General features: G+C 43.0%; 1 protein-coding gene and 1 long non-coding RNA gene across 2 annotated transcripts in view; one reads left to right on the top strand and one right to left on the bottom strand.

Moving 5' to 3' along the window:
* LOC136947174 (uncharacterized) overlaps positions 1–2069 on the top strand; it is a 333221-nt gene extending 331152 nt beyond the window's left edge. The window contains exon 3 of the long non-coding RNA XR_010877002.1: positions 1976–2069. This is a non-coding gene — a long non-coding RNA (uncharacterized lncRNA). The remainder of the gene's footprint in view (positions 1–1975) is intronic.
* A 13431-nt stretch (positions 2070–15500) lies between these two features.
* On the bottom strand, positions 15501–21679 carry LOC136948159 (uncharacterized). Its single transcript, XM_067242476.1, has 2 exons — positions 21487–21679; positions 15501–16472 (listed from the first exon to the last, which is right to left on the bottom strand). The coding sequence occupies exons 1-2, from the start codon at positions 21677–21679 to the stop codon at positions 15784–15786; spliced, it is 882 nt and encodes a 293-aa protein (XP_067098577.1). The 3' UTR covers positions 15501–15783.
* Between the last annotated feature and the right edge of the window lie 1525 nt (positions 21680–23204).

Genomic DNA, 23204 nt, shown 5'->3' with positions numbered 1-23204 from the left:
TTATCCTTTACACCATCATCCCAGCTCTGCTGCAGAACAAGCTCTCCCTGCTGCATGTGCCTTACTCCACCTGCATGTGGATCACAAACTTCCTGACAGGGAGCAAAACATGAAGCAAGGAAAATACATATCTGACTCCCTGATCATCAGCACTGGTTCCCCTCAAGGAAGCGTTATTTCCCTTCTCTTCTCCCTGTATGCAAACAGCGGAACCTCCAGGAATCTGTCAGGAAAGCACCTGAAGTTAGCAGACAACACCACCCTCATTGGACTCCAAAGCCAAAATGCAAATGCATGCATCCTGAGCACAACGCATCATACAGTTTAAGAGAGAGAGAACCACTGTTATAGTATATGTAGCTGTATAATACAACATCCTAGACCTGGCTGAAGAGATGGTCCTCAGTCACCTCAGTGGGTGACCTATTGCTTGAGGGCTTCTCTGGAGAAATCTTCTCTGGAGAAATCTCATTCAACCCAACCATCCCCCAGGACACAAGGGCCTACAGAAGAGGTTAATTAATAAATTAACTGAGATGTATATTTATCCTTTTCCAAGTGTTTGCACAGTGACACCCATCCATCTTACACAACTTGACACCCTGACTGCCTAGTAGCAGTACAATTTGTTGTAAGTGACTGCTGTTACTTTTAGATTCTCAGTAGTTTTGTCCCTGCCCTAATGTTTCCCTGTGTTCTCCCTGTCTGTTTCAGGTTTTCAGTTTGCTCGTTTGTTGTAGTTTGTCCTTGTGTGTATTTATGGTTGGTTAGTCTTTGTCAGTTATGTGTGAGTATTCCCATTGTGTTCCTGCTTGTCAAAAGAAAATAAATATACTTTGTTTTTAAATCTTGCCTACCTTGCCTCTCCCTGCATTTGGGTCCTCCTCCTGGACTCACCCATGACAAACTGGACACAGTGGATGCCAGCTAGTGACCGAGTGAAGTCACTGGGCCCTGAAGCTTCCTGCAGCTGCGTTGGGGGAATGTCACTCATCCATTTCTTAATGCAATTAAGCAAGCCATGAGTGTTCATAGCCACACTGGGTGGTTTTATCAGAGAAATCCCCATGCCCCTCTTAAAGACGTAGTCTGTTCAATGGACTTGGCTTGCTATCTTAATATAACTGATTGCCTACTTCGTCCATTTTTACTTTGAAATATCATCATCATCATCATCAAAAAAAAAAAATGTTATCAGGAGAACCCTGATGCAACCATGTAAGAGACAAGAGGAGAGGCAGTTGGAGAAAAACCCACACCCTTTGCAGCAAAATATGAGCCTGCCTTATCGTTAAAGTATAATTTTTTTAAGAGCATGAAAGTAATCATATGCACTGTCATGCTGTCTCTATAACTGCACAAGAAAATCACCCTGTAGATGTACAATTGTCCAGTGCTTAGGCAAGTCAATAAGCAAACAAAATGCAGTGTCTTGGGAGTCAGATAGCTGAGCGGTGAGGGAGTCGGGCTAGTAATCTGAAGGTTGCCAGTTCGATTCCCAGCCGTGCCAAATGACATTGTGTCCTTGGGCAAGGCACTTCACCCTACTTGTGAATTAGTGTGTTTAACCGATCTACATTAGCTACACCCAACTTGAACTGGACCTTTCCTCACTAACGAGCAGCGCTCTTTATCCGACAGTGGTTTTGGCCAGAGCGCTGGGTGATCATCTACAGTATAGTGTAGTAGTCAAATCGTGTTGACGGGAGAGATAGTAACTTACATTATGTGGGAGAAAGGCCGTTTCAACATCGCTTTCGTTATCATCAATTGATATTTGTTTTCAGTTACTATAATGTATAAAATTTGCGTTGCCATCATCAGTAGCAGATAGTTAGCTCCTAGTAGCTAACAGCGTGTGCGAGAGCTAACAGCGTGTGCGAGAGCTAACAGCGTGTGCGAGAGCTAACAGCGTGTGCTTTTCTCCTCCAGAATGACTAACCCTACCGAAAATGTTGTGGATTTTTAAATGAAGAATAAAGAATATATTGTGCTTGTAAAGTTATGCATTGTGCTTATTAAAGTTCTGTCTTATGATCTGAGAAGTGTGCTCAGGCTTAAACATGGTGTCTCACACAGGGTGTGGGAAGCAGGCAGTTTTTTGTGTCTATCTCTTCATTTTCAGAAACAACCTTGAAAGCGGGTGGAGATGGCACCCGAGCAGGTGGGACGCGTAGCCAAGAACAACTCCCTGATGCATGAGAGAACAAGCTCAACCCTCTTTTTCATCTTTCTGTTTTAATTGCACTGTATAAATATATATGCTGGGGAGGGACAGATAGCCAGTTGGACTTCGTGAACCAGCCCAAACTCTGTTGCGGGTAGGGAAACGTAGACAACCCCAGAGCTCTGTACTTGTTGATTTCCAACTGCTGCATTAAAGCTGATATTATCGGACCTCTGCGACTCCAGAACACTCTTTCTAGAACACAGATTTGTGTCATTGAATACCATCATTACATATTGGAATAGACACAACAATTAAAGTCCTTCCAGAACCCCTTTAGTTTCTGGGCTACACAGAATAGGTGAGATCGTTAGACCTTAGGAAAATCGGCATCACAGAATCATGAAAGACATCATATATAGCATATAATGCCAACATAGGTTTCAAGCTTCTGAGGCAAAATGGCATCAACCAAATTTGCCTACCTGGTGATTATTCATGAGTTATTATCTTTATCTTAAAATATATATTTCTTAACAGTAAACAGGAGTGAAATATCCTTGAATTAGCTTTTCCCAGTGTGATTTATTAACATTGTTAAATACTGGATGATAAAACACACATATCTAGGAAAAGTCAAGAAAGCAGGGTTCCAGAATTCGATTGAGTGCGAAGATGCAATGTGTTGTTCTCTTCATTGGGCCCAAAGGACCCCTCTTGGCGCTTCTAGTGTTAAAGCATACAGAAAACAGGTAATTTGCTATCTTTGTGGGAAAGTGGGGCAACCCAAACAAAGGTTGCCCCAAGAACGCAATCAAGCACACACAGATGTGTTTTGTACTAGGGCGTAGACTGAGGCCTGAGTGTGCAAGGGAGTCGAATGCTTTGTTCACGAGTTCAGTAATCACACCATAGATTGAATAGATAGCTTTTATTGAAGCAGAACTGGTAGCAGAGCCAAGCCCGATGGTGGAGGAGGCTGGCAGCAGAGCCGAGCCTGGAGCGGTTGGTGGAGGCCGGTAGCAGAGCCGGGCCTGGTGTCCGGGCATGGACTCGGGGTGTGGCGGAGAGTCCTAATGGGTCACGGCCGAGCAGCAGCTCAAGCAGATCCCCTGGGAAGCCTGGATAGATGACAGGGAGAAGCAGAGAAGAAAGGGAAGGGTGGGAGGGGTGACAACAACATGCTAGCACAGGGACCAGAGGAATGGAAGATACTTTATACAGAACTCTTAATTGACCAAGGGGAGTTTGGTCGCATTCTTCCGTGCTTTACTGGGCTGATGCGTATTAGTTTGATTGGAGAAGGAGGAGTCTTGGTGTGCCACCTTCCTCCCGAACTTTAGTTAACCCTTTCAGGTCTAACTCCATTTAGCTAAACTGCAAGACCAACAAGTATTTTTTACAAAACTTTGCACACCCAGAGATGCAGCTGTCAAGACAAGTTATGTCATATCCCACAAAATTGCCATAAAAGTAAGCCGTTTTTTCTGAAGGAGAGTTTATCAAGGAGTGTTTGCTGTACTCTGCAGCACTAATATGCCTGGAGAAAAAGGCAGCATTTGGGGACTTGCCCCTCTCCAGACGCACTGTAACGAGGAGGGTTGAGGACATCACGGGAAATCTGGAGCTTCAGCTGAAGAACAGAGCGGTCAACTTTGACTATTTTTCCCTTTCCAAATCTGACGGGGAAAATGTTGGACTTTTGAAGAGAATGCAGGATAAAGTGACAGAAATGAACCCTGAGCCGAAATTGACATTTTTGCATTGTATTATACATCAGGAGGTGTTGTGTAAGTCAGTGTTAAAAATGAACCATGTTGTTGATGTTGTAACTAAAATAGTTAACTTCATCAGGGCAAGAGCATTGAATCACAGACAGTTTGTTGCACTTTTGGGAGAAAATGAGACTGAACATCATGACATAAGCTACTACACAGATGTCAGGTGGCTCAGCCTGGGCGAAGTGCTGAAAAATGTCTTGGACCTGAGAGGATATTCAGGAGTTCTGTGAAGAAAGGAAATTTTTCCCACAGCTTTCAGCTGAGATAGCCCCAAAAACATTGTGGGTAGCCAAAACATGAAGCATACATTGTGAAAAGCAAACAAGTGCCAATGGGAGAAAATTAATAGTGAGCAGAATTAAGTTCAAGTTATCGTTGGTGCGGCCCTCCAACAAATTTCAGGTTTCTCATGTGGCCCCTTGTAAAAATTAATTGGTCATCCCTGCCCTAGAGGATATTCAGTTTGTACCATCCAATGTGGTTTGCTCTGAGGAGAATGTCCCTATTTGTTGTGTGCAAGGTGATGAGAAGCCTTACCCCACAGCTGATATTTACATAAAGGTACAAAAGCAGCTGTATCTCTTGAAGTAAGTAAGTAAGTAAGACTTTATTTATATAGCACATTTCATACAAGAATTGTAGCTCAAGGTGCTTTACATAAAATCAATAAAAACAATAATACATTGAATGTAGGCGTTGCTGATAACCTGCGATATCCTGCTTGCTGGGCCATGACTCGCAGGTGCTCCTTGACTTAATACGTCCAAGCCAAAGTCGTAATGTGGCAATTACAAGAGCACATGCGAGGCAGCCAGGTGAGTCATCTCATACTCTTAGCACCGTGCCTTTTTACAATGCCAACTTGGATGTAGGGGCAGGGAAGCCCTGCAAGACACGTAGGCAGAGAAGACAGGAGAGGTTTCTGCACACGGCTGTAGATCCACCAGTTGAGCTGACCCTGGAGCTGCTTTTGGGTTTTAATCTCCCTACCAATGTGGTTCAGATGCAGCAAGTTGACCCAAGCCTGGCCCCGTTTCCAAAAAGCTTGAAAGCCAGGGAAGACTAAGATTAAGCAAGATGGCGGTGTTGAAGGCTAGGGTTGGTTATCGTTTGAAAATTTTAGATACCGATACCTTTCAGTTCAATATGATACCTTCACAATACTTTTTTCGATGCTTGATATACTGAAAATCTATCAGGATTTTCAGCAGGCTACTTTTCTATAAATGGTTTTACATTGAGCACCATAGTTCAGGGCTCGACAATAACGATGGCCCGATGGCCTGGGGCCAGTAAAAAGTAACGTTGGGACAGTTAAACTAGCAACTTACTGGCCCGATCGGACCACTGCAAATTATTGATTGAATTTTTTTTTTGGCATTGTAAAAGTTTACATCCTTCATATGTTTTGCTATCTGCTAAATGCATAAATAATGCAGCTCGTGGGGCGCACAGTTGGCAAATCAAGAGTTGAGTAGTGAGTGACTAGTGGTTGTCAAATTGTAATTCTCTAATCTCGATAGATTTTTTAACAACTGGCGCGAGACAATAAAGTGAAGATGGCAGCAAAGTAGAGCTACGAGCTCAAACGGAAGCAACTTTTTTTATGGAACGAAGATGCACTGTGTGTGTCGTATGTTACCGTCTAAAGCAGACAAAAGTGGATATTTTTACAGAGGCAACGAAAACAATACCTGACCAGCCATGCTAGCATGACATGGCAAAGGGTCGGGGCAGGTTCGGAGGTCGACCCGGAGGCAGGGCAGAGGGCCGGGGCTCGACCCGGAGGCAGGGCAGAGGGCCGGCGCAGGTCCGGAGGGCGGCCCGGAGGCCGGACGGGCACAGGGGAAGGGCACAGGGGACAGGAGGCGCCTGGGAGCGTGGACGAGGAGGCACCTGGGAACGCGGACGAGGGGGCGTGGACGAGGGGGCGTCTGGGAGCGCGGACGAGGGGGCGCCTGGGGGCACCTGGGAGCGCGGACGAGGGGGCACCTGGGAGCACGGACGAGGGGGCGCCTGGGAGCGCGGACGAGGGGGTGCCTGGGAGCGCGGACGAGGGGGCGCCTGGGGGCGCGGACGAGGGGGCGCCCTGATAGTTCATTGGACTGATGTTATTTTCATACTGTACTCTAGCACTTTGAGATTGAAAGGATACAATGATGACGAGAATCAATGTGAAGACTGGCAACTTTAATGTGATTGTTTTTGAACCTGTCCCTTCTCAGTCAGTTAGCATTCTTATGGAGAAAGATAACCATGTCTGCCTTGTCTGGGAGGAGACAGGCCCTTTCCACACTAATTGTGTCCCCAGCTGTTGAGAAAGTGCGCTCAACTGGAGTGGAGGATGCTTGGGAACATAAGTACTTAGCACTGAGGTCAAACAAGATTGGTAAAGTCTCTTTTCTCTCCAACCACCAGATCACTCTATTTGTTGAGGTCAACACATCAGGTAGACTCCTGTACAGCTCTAACTCCTTTCTTGTCCTCTCTGCATCAGTCCACATGTTGGTTCGCTTTAACCTTTTAAGGAGTGAGTTCTAAATATTACCGACGCTTCCACCAGAGTGAGTTATTTTTCCAAAACGGAAGCTAGCTAGCTTTAGTTAGCTTCCGTTACCTAGCAACCTAGCATAATACTCGTAGCAATGCTACTACCTGCTAGTGTTACTTGTTAGCCTACTAATTGTAAATTTTGAAGCCATACTATAGCGTCATATAGTTTTTGTCTATCGGAAAACAGTCGGTTGGAATGTTCAAAATCACACGTGTGACGGTACTCTGTGGAGCCCGCTTTCGAACGATCACATACGTGTGACGCTACTCCTTAACGGGTTAAAGCTCCTGTAAAGCAAATTCCATGATTTGTTTCTCAGTACAGTGTATACGTGTGAAATGAGTTCCTGAAAGCATGTGCAAAGCGCAAAAACTTTGTTGCACTGAAAAGTGGAGTTAGACCGTAGAACAGTTTCTCTTCCGTCTTCAGATCAGGTTTTAATGGGCGGAGCCAAAAGATTACCTATCTACATCATTGTGACCCATCTATGTAAGATCACTGAATGGCTGCTCCTGCTGTACTGTTATTGTAGCCTACATCAGCTAGCTAGCTAGCTTCAGGATGTCTCCCTCCACCCACAACTGCATCTTCCCTGGATGCAAGAACTTCAGCTGCGCTGCAACGCTATTTAATTTCCCTATTGATGAGGAAAGGAAAAATAGGTGGATTGATTTTGAGAAGAGCCACGCTGATGGAAAGCTTCGGATAAACTCCAACAGCCGCCTCTGCAGTGACCATTTCACAGCGGATAATTTTGGACATGGACCAGAGACAGACGGGGTTCAGGGACACACGGCTTCTCTTGCAGCGCGGAGCCGTACCGAGCATCGCCCTCCCGGCCGTTCCTCCTCCGGTCGCACCTGGACCATCCACCGCCGCCAGCAGTTCATCACTCAGTTCTGTGTGCTTTTTATAATTATACTAGATAACTTTTCCAGAGGTATCTCTGGTATGAGTTAGTGCAAACCGCTAACTTGACATTAGGCTACTCGGTGTAGAATGATGGTATTTTGGTGAAATGGTAGCTAATGTGCTAGAAGTAGTTGGAGAGATCACTGTCTGCTGTCTCTGGTGTCCATTTTTACTCCTGTGTTGCAGCTCAAGGGAACAATTAATTTATATGCATCTGTATGTTTCACTCATTGAACAAATTAATTCTAATTCTATACTGTTTTGTTCGGATTAACGTAGCGTCCATTATCTGGGTCGTAGGTAGGCAGCGAGGGGCGGAGATTCAGCTCCTTCAGGCGACACGCCCCCCCAGTCTCAAGCAGAGAAGAGTGCTGATTTTCTCACGATTTCAAAGCCTAATTTAACATACTTGTCTGTGTTTTTTCATCAATTTGGATGGGTAGTTAATAACACATTATTCTGTGGTGTGGTGAACTTAAAACTCTTTTTCAATTCCACTTTACAGGATCTTTAAACCATGGATCCATAACCAGTCCCCCCAGGATTTCGCGGGCCTTTTTTGTGATCGTTGCGGGCTAAAATTCCTGATTTCGCGGGAGCTTTTCCAAAAAGTTGCGATGAAAGTTGCAGTGTTTTTGAGGTGTTTGTTGCTATGAAATTGCGGGAGTAAGTGAAAGTTCCGATAAAAAGTTGTGAATTTCCCTCTTTGTAATTTTAATTGAGTTATTGGTTGAAAATTAAGTAATTAACAAACATTCATCAAAGAATAAAACCATTGAGAAATGGTCCCCTAAATAACCTTACCAACATGCCAATTTTCATCATATCCCATTGTTTATCCTTATCCAACCAGGATTTACATTCACATGCATTGAAGGGAGGAATCTCCCTTTTTTTAACAAAAAAGATTGAAATCTCTATCTGCCTGCAATACCGCTCAATACAGCAATTGACTGGTTAGGCAACCCTGGATACAGGACTGTTAACGGTGTTTTTCTCCCTCTCTAGAAATCTGGCACCTTACTGAACGAAATTAAAAAGAGTGAAAGAGCTCACAGACACCAGAATGAACACATTCACAGTATCGTTCATCAGGCAGTAAAACAGTACGTTCAGTTCACGTTCACCAAAATGATCAACGAGTTCATGAACTTTCGTTCAATGATAGCGTTCAGGCGCAACACTGGATTCAACCCCTACTGGAGAGAGTTGTGGGAGACGATGATAATTGGTCAAAGTTGCGGGAAAATTGCAGTGATTGGTTAAAATTGCAACGTCGCGCTGAATTCGCAGGGAATCGTTGAATTTGCGTGATTTGGTGCGATCGCAACATCGCGAATTCCTGGAGGGTCTGCATAACAGTGGCCTCTTCCAGGATCGCCCGTATATTCAGTTCCTGTACAAGACATTTTAAGTCAAATTCAAGTAGTAGGGGCAATTATTCTTAATTGAACCATTACTGTTTATGACTACTTAAAATATTACAATTACATTTAAGCCTTACGGACTCAGACACCATGAACTCACTTTGTATCTCTTAGAGGCTGCATGTTGGGGTATACGCTCCGCCGAAACACAGAGTTGATGTGTACAGGCATTTCATTACACAGACAAAGTCCTCAGCCTTCTTCAGGTCTTGGTCTGTAATTCTTTCCAATCTGAAAGAAAGTGTACAGCTAATAACACAACACACAAAAACGCATCCTTTGGTACAGTAGTGTAGCCTATAAAGTAAATTATATTGCTCTAAAAAGCCGCTACAGCCTTATCTATCTCTTTCCATTGACCTTCTTAGTCGAGGGTCCATACAGGTTGACTGAGTGGCAGGGTATGGCACACGTATATAATGTACTTAGAAGCAAAACATGGAATTTACTTTACAGGATCTTTAAAAGCAGCCCCATTGAAGTCCATGGAAGCTAAGCTTCAACAGGGAAATGCACTGTGACGCTAGGGGAATGTATGAGAAGGAAATCAGTAGGTCCACCTGCTAATATATGTGGCTGATTCTGAAAGAACTCGTCTTCGATATGAACGTGTTCTATATGGAAGCAAATTGTTACCAAAATTCAAATGCAAATGAATTTCCAGAAATGCATTTGCATTTTAAGAATGTGGCTGCATTATTTGACTCATAAATGAAATTAGTAATCAGAGGGACTTCCGGGTCACACTACTGATGGCTGCTTAGTTTTTTTGTGCTCCCCGACGGTTTGACTAAATAACACTGAAAACACCTTAGATAACAGCACAGTGAGATTTTACAAATATGAATAAAAACAGGGTTACTGCAAGGTGCAAGAAACTTCAAATTACGGGTGAAGACATCGAAGAAACGACATTACAAAACATTGCTAGCCGAAGAAGTTCTCCGACCCACGAGGAGGAGGACGGAGCAGACGCTAGCTTGCGAGGTATTCTGAAGGAACTCAAGGATTTCAGACAGGACAATAAACAACACTTCAAGGAGATCAAACAAGAACTACACAAAACAAACAGTAGGCTGGTTGAGGCAGAAGAGCGGATTGATGAAGTCGAAACAACATTAATGGCAGCAACAACTCTATTGAAAAGACTAACCCAACGCCAGGCTAGCATGGAAGCTAAGCTAATCGACAAGGAAGGAAGGGCCCGGCGGGAAAATGTGAGAATCTATGGCATAGCGGAGGATGAGGAAGGAGACAATATGATCGACTTCATACAAACTTTACTAAGAAGCCAAATCGATCTACCTCAAGATATGGACCACATGATTGAAAGAGCACACAGAACACTCTCCGCAAAGCACACGGGCCCGGAGGCAAAGCCCCGTTCCATCATAATCAAGTTCGCCAGCTACAAAGTCAAGGAAGAAGTGATTCGCAACGCCTGGCAGAAGAAAGAACTCTGGTTCAAGAATGCTCGCTTTTACATAGACCATGACTATCCATCTGCGATCCTTAAACGGATGGAATACGCCGAAACAAAGAAAGTACTGAAGGGAAGACAAATCAAGTTTCAGACGCCTTACCCAGCAAGACTACGGACTTTCTATGGAGATGGCACACGTTTATACCAGGCCGCGTCTGAGGCGACGGAGGATATGGCTAAAAGAGGATTTCCAGTCACCATCGTACCTGTTCAAGACGATCCAGACAACCGAGAGATCCTACAACTATCTTCATGGAAAACAGCTGGAAGGCATCGCAGAGCTCCTAACCCGGCGGATAACTAATTAGCCTAATGCAACTTTTCTACTGAGCTACAGATAAGTGGTTATGTTGTTTCCGAAGAGACTATCTTATTAAGCAATGGTCTATTAATCACAGTTGTTATTTGATATGGTTTCTTACCCAAAGTTTAGTGGTAATGCTTTATGGTCGGGACACAATAATAATTCAGCCGAGACTGAATGATCACACAGCCATCCCAAAGGGCCCTCATTGCCCAAAGCAAAAGAGGTTTAACCCTTTCTAGGTGCTCCATTACCATCATGAGCTCCATTAAGGCTTACTTTGAACAAGCCTCACTTTTGGAAGTGAAAGACTATGAGGTTTTAATTTTCGTTTTATTTTGTCTTGTTATACTCTCCATGTTCAAGGGAGTTAAAGGGATGTATATATTTTTGAATACTTACCACACTGAAAGTATTTGTATGGGTTTGATTAGGAAAGACCATGGCTGGAAAAAATATTAACAATCTCAAAGTTATTTATTTTAATGTAAATGGGGTCCTGAACCCAGTTATGAGCAGTAAGATCCTAGGCAAAATGAAAAAGGAGAATGCCCAAGTAGTATTATTACAGGAGACACATCTTAGTTCTGCCGAACATGAAAAACTTAAAAGGGTTGGTTTTTCTAGGGTATATCATTCATTTATCAGATCGGGTCATAGACGTGGAGTAGCCATCCCGATTTCTCATAAAGTCCCATTCGAACAGTTTACAGTAACCAAAGATAAGGAAGGACGATATGTACTAGTTACTGGGAAAATAAAGGGAGTGGAGATAACCTTCTTGAATGTATACGCCCCACCAGGTAGTAATTTTAACTTTTACAGAAATATTTTTGATATAATGACTGGAGCCACAGGTATTATTGTTTGCGGAGGAGACTGGAACATACGCCTTAATCCTAGGCTAGATTCCTCTAAGGCAACCTCCATAACTCCCTTACACAAGAAACTTAAAGCACTCATGGCAGAGCTGGGTGTGATAGACCTCTGGAGAGATATCAACCCAACAGGTCGAGACAACACGCACTACTCTCAGCCACACACAGTATATTCCAGAATTGATTCTTTTTTTATTTTTAAAGGAGATCGCCACAGAATAAACAATTGTGAGATAGGAAATATTGATTTGTCAAATCATGCACCTCTTCAGTTATCTTTGCAAATAAGCAACAACCCTAGAAATTCCTTATGGAGGCTAAACACCGGAATCTTGAATAACCAACTATTTACAGCGAAAATTACAACTTAAATTGAAAGAACACTAGTGGAAAATGACAATGGAGAAGTAGACACAGACATTCTATGGGACACTTTGAAAGCTGTTCTGAGGGGGGAAATTATATCCTACTGCTCGCGCAAAAAGAAAAACGTCTTAAATTGTCAGAATTGAACAGTGAACTGAAAGAACTTGAAACTAAACATAAAGAAGATCCAAAACCAGACCTCGCAATAAAGCTCAAGGAAATTTGAAAATAATTGGATGAGTTATACACACAAGAAATACAAAAAAATATGATCTATACAAAACAAAAATATTATGAGTGGTCCCAAATTTGCAAAGCTTTTAGCAAGAAAACTGCAAAAACAACAAGCAGATAGCACTATTTATAAAATTAGAGACCCAGGGGGTATTCCAGGTAGCAGGTTTAGTGAAAACTTTGAGTTGTTTAACCCTGAAAAGAGGCTTACTCCGAGGTTTCCGTTCCAGAAAGAGAGGTAACGAAACCTTTTGGTAAGTTTCCATGGTAACTTACTCCGTGAAACTAACCTGCTCGCTAGAAGGTTTTCCATGCCAAACTCTGCGTTTTTATCTATCCCCTCCCTCTTTCTGAGCCTGATAGTGTTGGCAGACTAGGGATATCCTTTCCTGGTTCAGCCAACCGATCTCGAACAAAATTTAATTCGCTTAGTTATACGCCGGGAGAGGATTTTAAGACTGCGATTCGATGTGCTTTAATTCCCTGATGAATACCTAGGTTCCTGGGGAGTCAGGTGGCTGAGCGGTGAGGGAGTCGGGCTGGTAATCAGAAGGTTGCCAGTTCGATTCCCGGTCATGCCAACTGACGTTGTGTCCTTGGGCAAGGCACTTCACCCCACTTGCCTCGGGGGGAATGTCCCTGTACTTACTGTAAGTCGCTCTGGATAAGAGCGTCTGCTAAATGACTAAATGTTAATGGCGTCGCCAATTATTGTGTTGTTGAATTGCATCAATAGAAATTATAATATTAATAATTAATAAAACACCACACGCACGCTTTAAAACAACGAAACGTATCTAATATTTTCCACTTTCTCTCATAAAAATGGAGGACTCGGCAAACGTTGATTAACTTGATCACACATGATGAGGCTAGCATATTTCGAGCGCCAAGTTTATATGGAAAAAAGAAAGATTTCTTCACTGACCTGTGTCTTCAACAACTCCTTCAACTACAAATAGGAAACAGACATGTAAAAGACAAAGACAATATGATCGCACCTTCCTTCAGTATGGATTTACTAGCATAACAGAAAACGAGAAGCCTAAATGTCTCATGTGGTAACGTCTTGTCTAGAGAGCATGAAACCCAACAAGCTCAAAATACATTTTGAGACAACACACAAAGAATAAGTAGGCAAACCTAAATCTTTCTTTGAAAAGAAACATGCTGAACTGAATAGGCAGCGAGTCTATTTCAAAAAGGCAATGACTGTCTATGAGCGAGCCTTATGGAATGTCCCTGTACTTACTGTAAGTCGCTCTGGATAAGAGCGTCTGCTAAATGACTAAATGTAAATGTAGGTTAACGTTACCGTTTCCCGTCACAATCTGTAATGTATTTTAGCAACATTGTCAGCCCTTAGGCCAACATCGCTAATGTTACTCGCCGTGGACGTGCACTCAGAACTCACCAAATGCTTTTTGGCACTGAAATAAAGACAAATAATTGAAATTGTATTTGGTCTTCTTCATTGCCTACAAATAGAAATCTAACAATGAGTATGTTTATTGGCTATTGTTCCTATAATTTACATGATTCACCTGTGACCATGTAACTGGTGTTTCAGCAAATCTATTTCAACATTGTAGGGGGTCAATATTGGCCAAACAACTGAAACTAATTCCCCTATGGTTTGAAGGAAGATGGGAAACTGAACAGTGTATTAACATTAACCAAATAATGCCAATACCAATGGAATTACAGTTATTCGACTCTATGGGTTAAATCAGAGCAAGAATGGTCAAAGTAAGGTTAAATAATATAATAATTTAATCATATTGCAAATGAATGAAATCAATGAAGGTTAACTCTTACCTACTCTACCATGATTATTGTAAACTAGAGATAGAAAGAAAGAGGTGAGGAGGAAGGAGTAGGACAAGCCAGAGCTGAGGAGAAGGTCTCAGGAGATCAAGAATCCACAGATGCTTCACAATTCCTTTTATACCCAAAACAACTAATAACACCACAATCTTGACCCTTACTTATCAACATGACTAGCAATGCCACAGTAAGTTACACAATGATGTGTGAGAGCCATCAAGTTGAGACTCCATCCAGTAACTCCAGATTTTACCATATGAGAGGTGGGGGCAGGTTGATAGCCTTACAAGATCAGCCTTTATTCTTCTGCCCAAATTCAACAATTAATATTGATATAGATTATTGTTTCTACAATTAACATCACCTGTTACATGCATCCTCCTGTAACTGGTGTTCCAGTAAATCTTTTTCAAGATTATCCTTTATTCTTCTACCCTAAGTAAGCCTACACCATCTCTTGGTCAGTTTTTGGGAATTCTTCATGAGGTGCAATTTGTACAACTCATTTACTTGTAACTGGGAATACATGGGATTGCATTACATTTCACAGTTCCACATGCAGAATTCACCTGCCATTAAATGAACATATCACTGTATACTGCATCCATGCTCTGTTCAACAGGATCAGAATGTGCAAATCGTTTTTTATATTCATTATTCTCATAATGTCAGTGTAACTGACAATTCCACACAAGCCTGTAAATAAAACTACATGGGGAGAGAACTACCAGTAGCTACCATACATAATTCTCTGCATCCATTTTCTGCGGCAGCAGTCAATGTCTCTTCGTCATCTTAATCATCATCGTCATCATCCTTTGATGAAAATATTAAGTAAATTACCAGAACTGCATTTTTCCATCTATGTAATATAGTCAATATAGCCAAAATACAAAAATTCCTGTATTTTGTAGCAATTCAATGAGGGGATCCCTCATTGAATTGCTCCTCCCAAGGTTTCTTAAATTTTTTCTCCTGCAGTGAGTTTTTCTGGGAGTTTGTCCTTGTCTTCCTTGAGGGTTTAGGTTGGTTGAGGGGCAGTTCTATGGGCGTATGTGAACCCCTCGACATGCTTGCGTGTAAAAAGGGCTATACAAATACATTTTGATTTGATTTGAAAAGCATTCTGTTGGGGGAAACTGCTATTACAAGTTGAAATAGTCACCAATTGATATTTACTTTGTATCATGTCGATATATGATTAAAACCAAGGTGACTTCGAGGCTACAATCACAAGTGTATAGCTTAAGCAAAATATGTCTTACCTGTTTGTAGTATGTTTTTATATTTAACATAACATTGAACATGCTATTTTATTAAGTCTCCCACTTTTTCTTCTGTAATATTAACGGTATGGACTGGCTATTACATCAAATGTATGCATTGACTTGGCAGTTTGTCTCCCACGCCAATTGTATACGCTGCTACAGCCGTGTTGCTTTTTTTCCGTAATATTTATATTTACATTTATTCATTTAGCAGACGCTTTTATCCAAAGCGACTTCCAAGAGAGAGCTTTACAAAGTGCATAGGTCACTGATCATAACAACAAGATAGCCACAAAACATTGCGAGTAGCCAAAACATGAAGCACACATTGTGACCAACCAAAATAAGTGCCAAAGGGAAGAACCATAAGAGCATGTAGTTAAACAAGTTATAATTAAACAACATGAACCGCTATAAGTGCAAGTGTACCTGTGGAAAAAGCAAGCAACAATAATAAAAACAATATATCACAGCGAGTACAAAAATTTAAGTCAGTTACCACTAACCACAAGAGCAACAAGTCTCTAAGCAAGAGTCATTGTGATCCTTGAGGAAACTAACATCGGGTCAAGCGAACCGTTCCTAAGTACCGTTGTACTCCCGGAACAAGTGCGTCTTGAGCCTTTTCTTGAAGGTGGAGAGACAGTCAGTGTCTCTGATGGAGGTGGGGAGTTGATTCCACCACTGGGGGGCCAGACAGGAGAAGAGCTTGTGTTGGGACCGGGCGGTCTTGAGCGGTGGGACCACCAGGCGGTTGTCTGAAGAAGACCGTAGGTGACGGGTGGGGGTGTAAGGCTGCAGGAGAGGCTTGATGTAGACGGGTGCAGTCCCGTTCACTGCTCGGAAGGTCAATACCAGGGTCTTGAATCTGATACGGGCCATGATAGGTAGCCAGTGGAGAGAGATGAGGAGCGGGGTAACATGGGAGCGTCTGGGTAGATTGTAGACCAGGCGGGCCGCCGCGTTCTGAATCCTCTGAAGAGGGCGGGTTGCACATGCTGGGAGACCAGCAAGCAGCGAGTTGCAATAGTCCAACTTGGAGAGGACGAGTGCTTGGACTAGCAGCTGGGTGGAGTGCTCAGACAGGTATCTCCTGATCTTCCGGATGTTGTAGAGGGTGAATCTACACGACCGGGAGACCGCAGCGATGTGGGCCGTGAGGGAGAGCTCGTCGTCCATGGTAACCCCAAGGTTCCTGGCAGAGGATGAAGGGGTCACCGTCGCAGATCCCAGGGTGATTGAGAGATCGTGGGAGATGGATCTAATAGGTGCTCAGATTGAACACGAAATAAAACTTATATCTGAAGTGTGGTGAAGTAGGACAAGGTTTTTTGTTGCTGGGTGCCATGGTTGATCCCAGTATCGGAGCTCCATTGATGTTGGCTTTTAATAGTTCTCATGCGCGCGCTTAACTCAGAGTTGACGTACTCCGAGTTGAGTTAACAAATTCAAATCAGCTTTTCTGGAACTGAGTTTTCAGAGTTTCCAATTTTAAAGTAACTCAACTCAGAGTTCAGGGTTAGGCTCAGAGTTCGTTAAACCCGCTACCTGGAATACCCCCCCAGTCTCTAAAAGTACTGTATATAAACAAAAAGACATCCAAGTGGCCTTCCAAAACTACTATAAACGCCTATATGCACAGCCACATTTGGAGAAAGAGGATCAAACCAGAGGTTTTTTGAAATCCCTGAAGTTACCTGTCTTGTCATCAGAACAAAGCAACAATTTGATTGTGGAAATAACTGAAGAGGAAGTGAATAAAGCAATCTCCAGACTAAAGGCTAACAAATCGCCTGGCCCAGATGGGTTTCCCTCTGAATGGTACAAGACCTTCAGATCAGAACTGATACCCACTCTGCTTAACACCTTTAATGCAGCCTTAAAAGATGGAAAAATCCCACCAACCTGGAGGGAAGCGACCATCTCAGTCATCCCCAAAGAGGGAAAAGATAGATTGGAATGTGGATCATACTGGCCTATTTCAGTACTTAACACAGACTACAAAATATATACTTCTATTCTTGCAAAGAGAGTTGAAAAGATCCTCCCACAGATTGTAAACACTGATCAAACAGGTTTTATCCTGCAGAGACAAACCCATGACAATCTAAGACGGTCATTACATATCCTGAACCATATACAAGAAAACCAAATAGGGGCTCTTCTAGTCAGCCTAGATGCTGAAAAAGCCTTCGATTCAGTGAGCTGGACATACCTATATATGGTTCTGGAGACTTGGGTTCCATAATAACTTTATTAGGGTGATCAGCAACCTATATAAGAATCCTAGTGCAAGAATTAAAATAAATGGATACCTGACAGACAAAATAGATCTGGAGCGAGGTACCAGGCAAGGATGTGGACTATCTCCACTACTTTTTGCACTCTACATAGAGCCTCTTGCTCAATGGATAAGACAAACTGATAGCATAAGGGGTATACCAATAGATGGAGACCAACACAAAACTGCTTTGTACGCAGACGATGTCTTGATATACCTAGGGGAGCCCACCAGCTCACTTCCAGAGCTATTTAAGCTCCTGGATACTTTTGGAAAATATGCTGGATATAAACTTAATACTCAGAAAACCCAAATACTCACACTGAACTATACACCACCTAGGCAGCTTCAAGACGAGTTTCAACTGAAATGGGATCAAACCACACTGAAATATTTAGGAGTAGTGATCCCTAAAGATATATCATCATTGGCCAAGATCAACTATGACCCTCTCACGATGAGAATAAAACTAGACATACACAGATGGAACACTAACCCTTTCTTGAGCCTTGTTTAGAGAGTGGAATCAGTGAAAATGAACATTCTCCCAAGGCTACTATTTGTATTCCAGGCACTGCCTGTAGAAATTTCCACCAAGCAATTCTCAGAATGGGATAAAATGATCTCCAGATACATATGGCAGGGTAAAAAGCCTAGAGTTAGATTCAAAACTCTACAGCTGTCAAAAGAAAAGGGTGGCATGGCAGTACCACATATGAGAGACTACTACCTCTCAGCTCAGATTAAACCATTTCTCAATCTCTGTAACAGAAATTACCAAGCAAGATGGAAAGACATTGAAGTACAACTGATTAGGAACCCCCCTGTACAAACAGTGCTAGGTAATACTGACCTTAGAAAGCTCATTAGCAATATCCAAAACCCATGGATGAAATTCCATCTTAAGATATGTAACTCAATGAAGGAGGACTATAATTTACAAGACAAACTGAAAGTACTTAAGTGGTGTGCATATGACCCAGATTTTCAACCCAACCAAATGGATGGTATATTTAGGACCTGGGTTGCGAAAGGTATCACAACATTCTACTCCATAACAGACAGAGGGAAACTGAAGGAATTCCAAACACTTCAAGAGATCCATGGCTTAGAAAAACAGGACTTTTACAGATACCTACAGATACGTCACTATTTCGACCAAACCATCAAACACCATATAGATAATGATGACCCAGTGATTAAAGAAATCTTATTAGGGGCATACTCCTCTCTAAACAGGGGCAGTATATCTAGATTATATAAAGGTTTTATAACTAAAAAAGCTCACTCCACAGAATACGTTAAGACCAAATGGGAGAATGAAGGTAATATAATGATCTCAACTGAAGAATGGGCCAGTTGCTGCAAATTTCAGTGGAAATGTACTAACACACACAGAGAGAGTTTGGGTGGAAATGCCTAATTAGATTCTTCATAACTCCAAAGCAGAAAATACACTTTGCAAAAGGAAACTCTAAATGCTGGAGACTCTGTGGAAATGAAGAAGCCAATCACTGGCATATATTTTGGGATTGCCCTACGATTGAACAATTTTGGACTGAGATACACAGAACATTGGAAAATGTTTTAAAAGTTAGAATACCCTTTCAATTTAGTGTCTTAATACTGGGAAACACTGGTTTTCACCTTAATGAGAATACGTACTTAAACAAGTATCTGCTTGGTGTTTTGATATCAGCTGGTAAAAAGGCTCTTACTAGACACTGGTTACAGCCTGACCGTCCAACAATGGAGGAGTGGTGAGAGATAGTCAACAATATATATCAGATGGAAAAAATCACTTTCACACACAGACTGCAGATGGATACATTTCTTAAGCTATGGTCTGAATGGATCAGCCTTAACGTAACCAATGGAGGGGTCACTTATGTTCCATAAGGCAGAGTCTGTGCGTCCGCTTTATGCATTTCTCTTTGCTTGCTACTTTTTATTTATTTTTTATTTTTCTAACTGATTGGACCCACTTAAGAAACTGTCTGGTCTGGAATTTGTCTGGTTTCTCACTTATTTATTTTTTATTTACTTATGACTAATTGAGCTGTGGTAAGCATGTTTGGTCAATTGCACCCATACATCCCTTGTTCTTGTCAATAGTTCATAAATGTATGAAGGATTTAAAAAGGGAAAAAAGAGACGATGAGAGGAGATTCAAACATTCTTGTAATGCTTTTACTTATACAGATGTGATGTAATGTTCCCATTGTCTAATAAATAAATAAAAATTAGTTATCAATCATCCTATTTGCATTTTAATTTTCTTCTTCAAGAGTGCTCAATCTTTCACTTAATTAAAATGAAAAAGAAATAGACATTTGAGATTTAATTTTCAAAATATGCCCTAGCATATAGATACCAAAATTCAATTTGAAATGTAAAATTTGAAAATTCAAATGCATTTCCAGAAATGCATTTTCATTTTAAGAACGTGGCTGCAAAATCGTGACCACAATTCAAATTCAAATGCATTTCCAGAAATGCATTTTCATTTTCAAGAACGTGGCTGCAAAATTGTGACAACAATTCAAATTCAAATGCATTTCCAGTCATTCATTTTCATTTTAAGAACGTGGCTGCAAAATCGTGACCACAATTCAAATGCATTTCCAGAAATGCAATTTCATTTTAAGAACGTGGCTGCAAAATCGTGACCACAATTCAAATGCATTTGCAGAAATGCATTTTCATTTTAAGAACGTGGCTGCAAAATCGTGACCACAATTCAAATGCATTTGCCGAAATGCTAAATGAACGAAAAAGCATTCTGAGCGGCGCAGCAGAGTGACGTCAGTAGCCGCTCTTCTTCAGCTCCCTGCTGACCGAGCTACCCATCTTGTTCGGTAGGGGGCGGTGTGCACATCTGCATTGCATTACATTGCAAATGTACCGGCAAATTGATTGAATTGCCGGGTCTTTAGAGGATGCATCACAGACTGTGCAACTTGATGTCAAACAATGACTAAAACAGTGGCAGAGCTACTATTAATGTGTAAATCTGTGACGGCAGAGTATGCAGCCAAGATCTCTATGACATGTTCTACTCGGTCACGGGCATCAGACTCAGATATATTAGGAAACCCTAACCCTATTAGCACACACATATTAGTGTGCTGCAACTTTAAGGGGATCACACTCCTCAGCCTCCCTGGGAAAGTCTATTCAGGGGTTCTGGAGAGGAGGGTCCGTCGGATTGTCGAACCTCGGATTCAGGAGGAGCAATGTGGTTTTCGTCCTGGCCGTGGAACTTTGGACCAGCTCTACACCCTCGGCAGGGTCCTGGAGGGTGCATGGGAGTTCGCCCAACCAGTCTACACATGTTTTGTGGATTTGGAAAAGGCATTCGACCGTGTCCCTCGGGGGCTCATGTGGGGGGTGCTCCGGGAGTACGGAGTACTGGATTCCCTGATCGGGGCTGTCCGGTCCCTGTACGACCAGTGCCAGAGTTTGGTCCGCATTGCCGGCAGTAAGTCGAACTTGTTCCCGGTGATGGTTGGACTCCGCCAGGGCTGCCCTTTGTCACCGATTCTGTTCATAACTTATATGGACAGAATTTCTAGGCGCAGCCAGGGCGTTGAGGGGTTCCGGTTTGGTGACCTCAGGATCGGGTTGCTGCTTTTTGCGGATGATGTGGTCTTGATGGCTTCATCGGGCCGTGACCTTCAGCTCTCACTGAAGAGGTTCGCAACCGAATGCGAAGCGGCTGGGATGGGAATCATCACCTCCAAATCTGAGGCCATGGTTATCGACCGGAAAAGGGTGGAGTGCAATCTCCGGGTCGGGGAGGAGATCTTGACCCAAGCGGAGGAGTTCAAGTATCTCGGGGTCTTGTTCACGAGTGAGGGAAGAATGGAGCACAAGATCGACAGGCGGATCGGTGCGGCATCCGCAGTGATGCGGGCTCTGCATCGGTCCGTCGTGGTGAAGAAGGAGCTGAGTCAAAAGGCGAAGCTCTCTATTTACCAGTCGATCTACATTCCTACCCTCACCTATGGTCACGAACTGTGGGTACTGACCGAAAGAACGAGATCGCGAATACAAGCAGCCGAAACAAGTTTTCTCCGCAGGGTGTCCGGGCTCTCCCTTAGAGATAGTTTGAGAAGCTCGGTCATCCGGGAGAGGTTCATAGTAGAACCGCTGCTCCTCCGCGTCGAGAGGGGCCAGTTGAGGTGGCTCGGGCATCTGATAAGGATGCCTCCTGGACGCCTCCCTGGTGAGGTGTTCTGGGCACGTCCCACTGGGAAGAGGCCCCAGGGAAGACCCAGGACACGCTGGAGGGACTATGTCTCTCGGCTGGCCTGGGAACGCCTCAGGGTCCCCCAGGAAGAGCTGGTGGAAGTGGCCAGGGAGAGGGAAGTCTGGGCCTCCCTGCTTAGGTTGCTGTCCCCGCGACCCGACCCCCGGAAAAGCGGCAGATGATGGATGGATGGAACATCCCAACTTTTGGGGAATTGGGTTTGTATATTACTGATAAAGCAAAAGTTACCTGGTGCTTCAATCAATCACACACGTACCAAATGTCACCCAAATATCCACTGCCAACCATAACATTAACGTATTTTCAAGTCTCCTTTCTCGTAATTGCAGGATCATTTTTATTTTGAATTGAAGAACGTACACTGTACTTAGGAACATAACATCTTATTGGGTGTGCTTTGCCTTCGGCAAGGGCACAACCTTTGTTCTCTCACATATATATTATTATTGGGTGTGCTCAAGTCTTCGGCGAGAGCACAACCTTTGTTCTCTCACATATATATTTATTATTATTTATTTTTGCCCCCCTAAGCCTCAGTCAATATTTGGACTACAACCTAGGTGTCCTACCGGAAATGAGTCTCTGCAAGTTGGGATGTCTGGAACTGCCATCTCAGATTTTTTATTTAGGTTGTGAAAGTCTTTGTAATTTGAGCGAGTGCGCATCGCCCGTGTCGCCTGTGACACACTGGCTGCGAAGCGCCCGGACGCGCCGCGCAGCGTCACGATCGGCTACGACTGAGCAAAAGCTGTTCACACCAGACGTGCATTTCTCTGCGCCGGTCACCAAGCCTTTCAGCTACTCTGAGCTTTCCTTTACGCTGACATGGTACATAAACATGGCATTGGCTATATCCCAGCATTGATCCTTATCTACGTTGTCCTTGTAAAATTGTTGCTGACATACAACAACTTCCTGTGCTTTTCAACTTTGAGAATTCATTTGATGCTGATTTTAGAAATCGACTTGGGGGTTCTCTCTCGGTAGGCTATGTCTGCGTGTGTGTTGTGTGCAACGCGTGACAACTCGTTTCTCTCAAACAAACAAAACAACTACGGGCATGCTCAACGGATCAATCCGTTTATTTTCATTCGTTTTCATCAGGGTAAACACATGTAAAGGACGTTCGTTACCAACATTGTGTAATTATAAAGTCTACAACTTTACAAATGTTCACCGTAGTCTACAATTAATGGAGTAAAATCTTAACATGTTTTTTTATTCCAATATATCAACTAATATGGTGTATTTCATCATCCTGCAGCCGATTTCGCAAGCGCCTCGTGAAAACATTCGACCAGCTGCCGAAACGATCGCTGCAGATCGCAGGCAATCGCGGCGCTTCGCAGCCAGTGTGGTTGGTTCCATTTGATGACATGGGTGCCGAAAGAAAAAAGGAGGCGCGTCGCAGCAGATCGCAGCCGATCGCAGGCAGTGTGTCCCAGGCGT

Source organism: Osmerus mordax, chromosome 8 (assembly GCF_038355195.1).
Source record: "Osmerus mordax isolate fOsmMor3 chromosome 8, fOsmMor3.pri, whole genome shotgun sequence".
NCBI classification, from domain to species: domain Eukaryota; kingdom Metazoa; phylum Chordata; class Actinopteri; order Osmeriformes; family Osmeridae; genus Osmerus; species Osmerus mordax.
The sequence above is the reverse complement of the archived record's forward strand: the minus strand, read 5'-3'. Positions and strand labels throughout refer to the sequence as shown.

Excerpts from the sequence above, each read along its gene's own strand:
- LOC136948159 (XM_067242476.1), bottom strand. The coding sequence starts at position 21,679 with ATGCCCGAGCCACCTCAACTGGCCCCTCTCGACGCGGAGGAGCAGCGG. Across the intron at positions 16,473-21,486 it reads CCCACAGTTCGTGACCATAG|CACCTATTAGATCCATCTCC; the intron begins GTGAGGGTAGGA and ends GTTCAATCTGAG.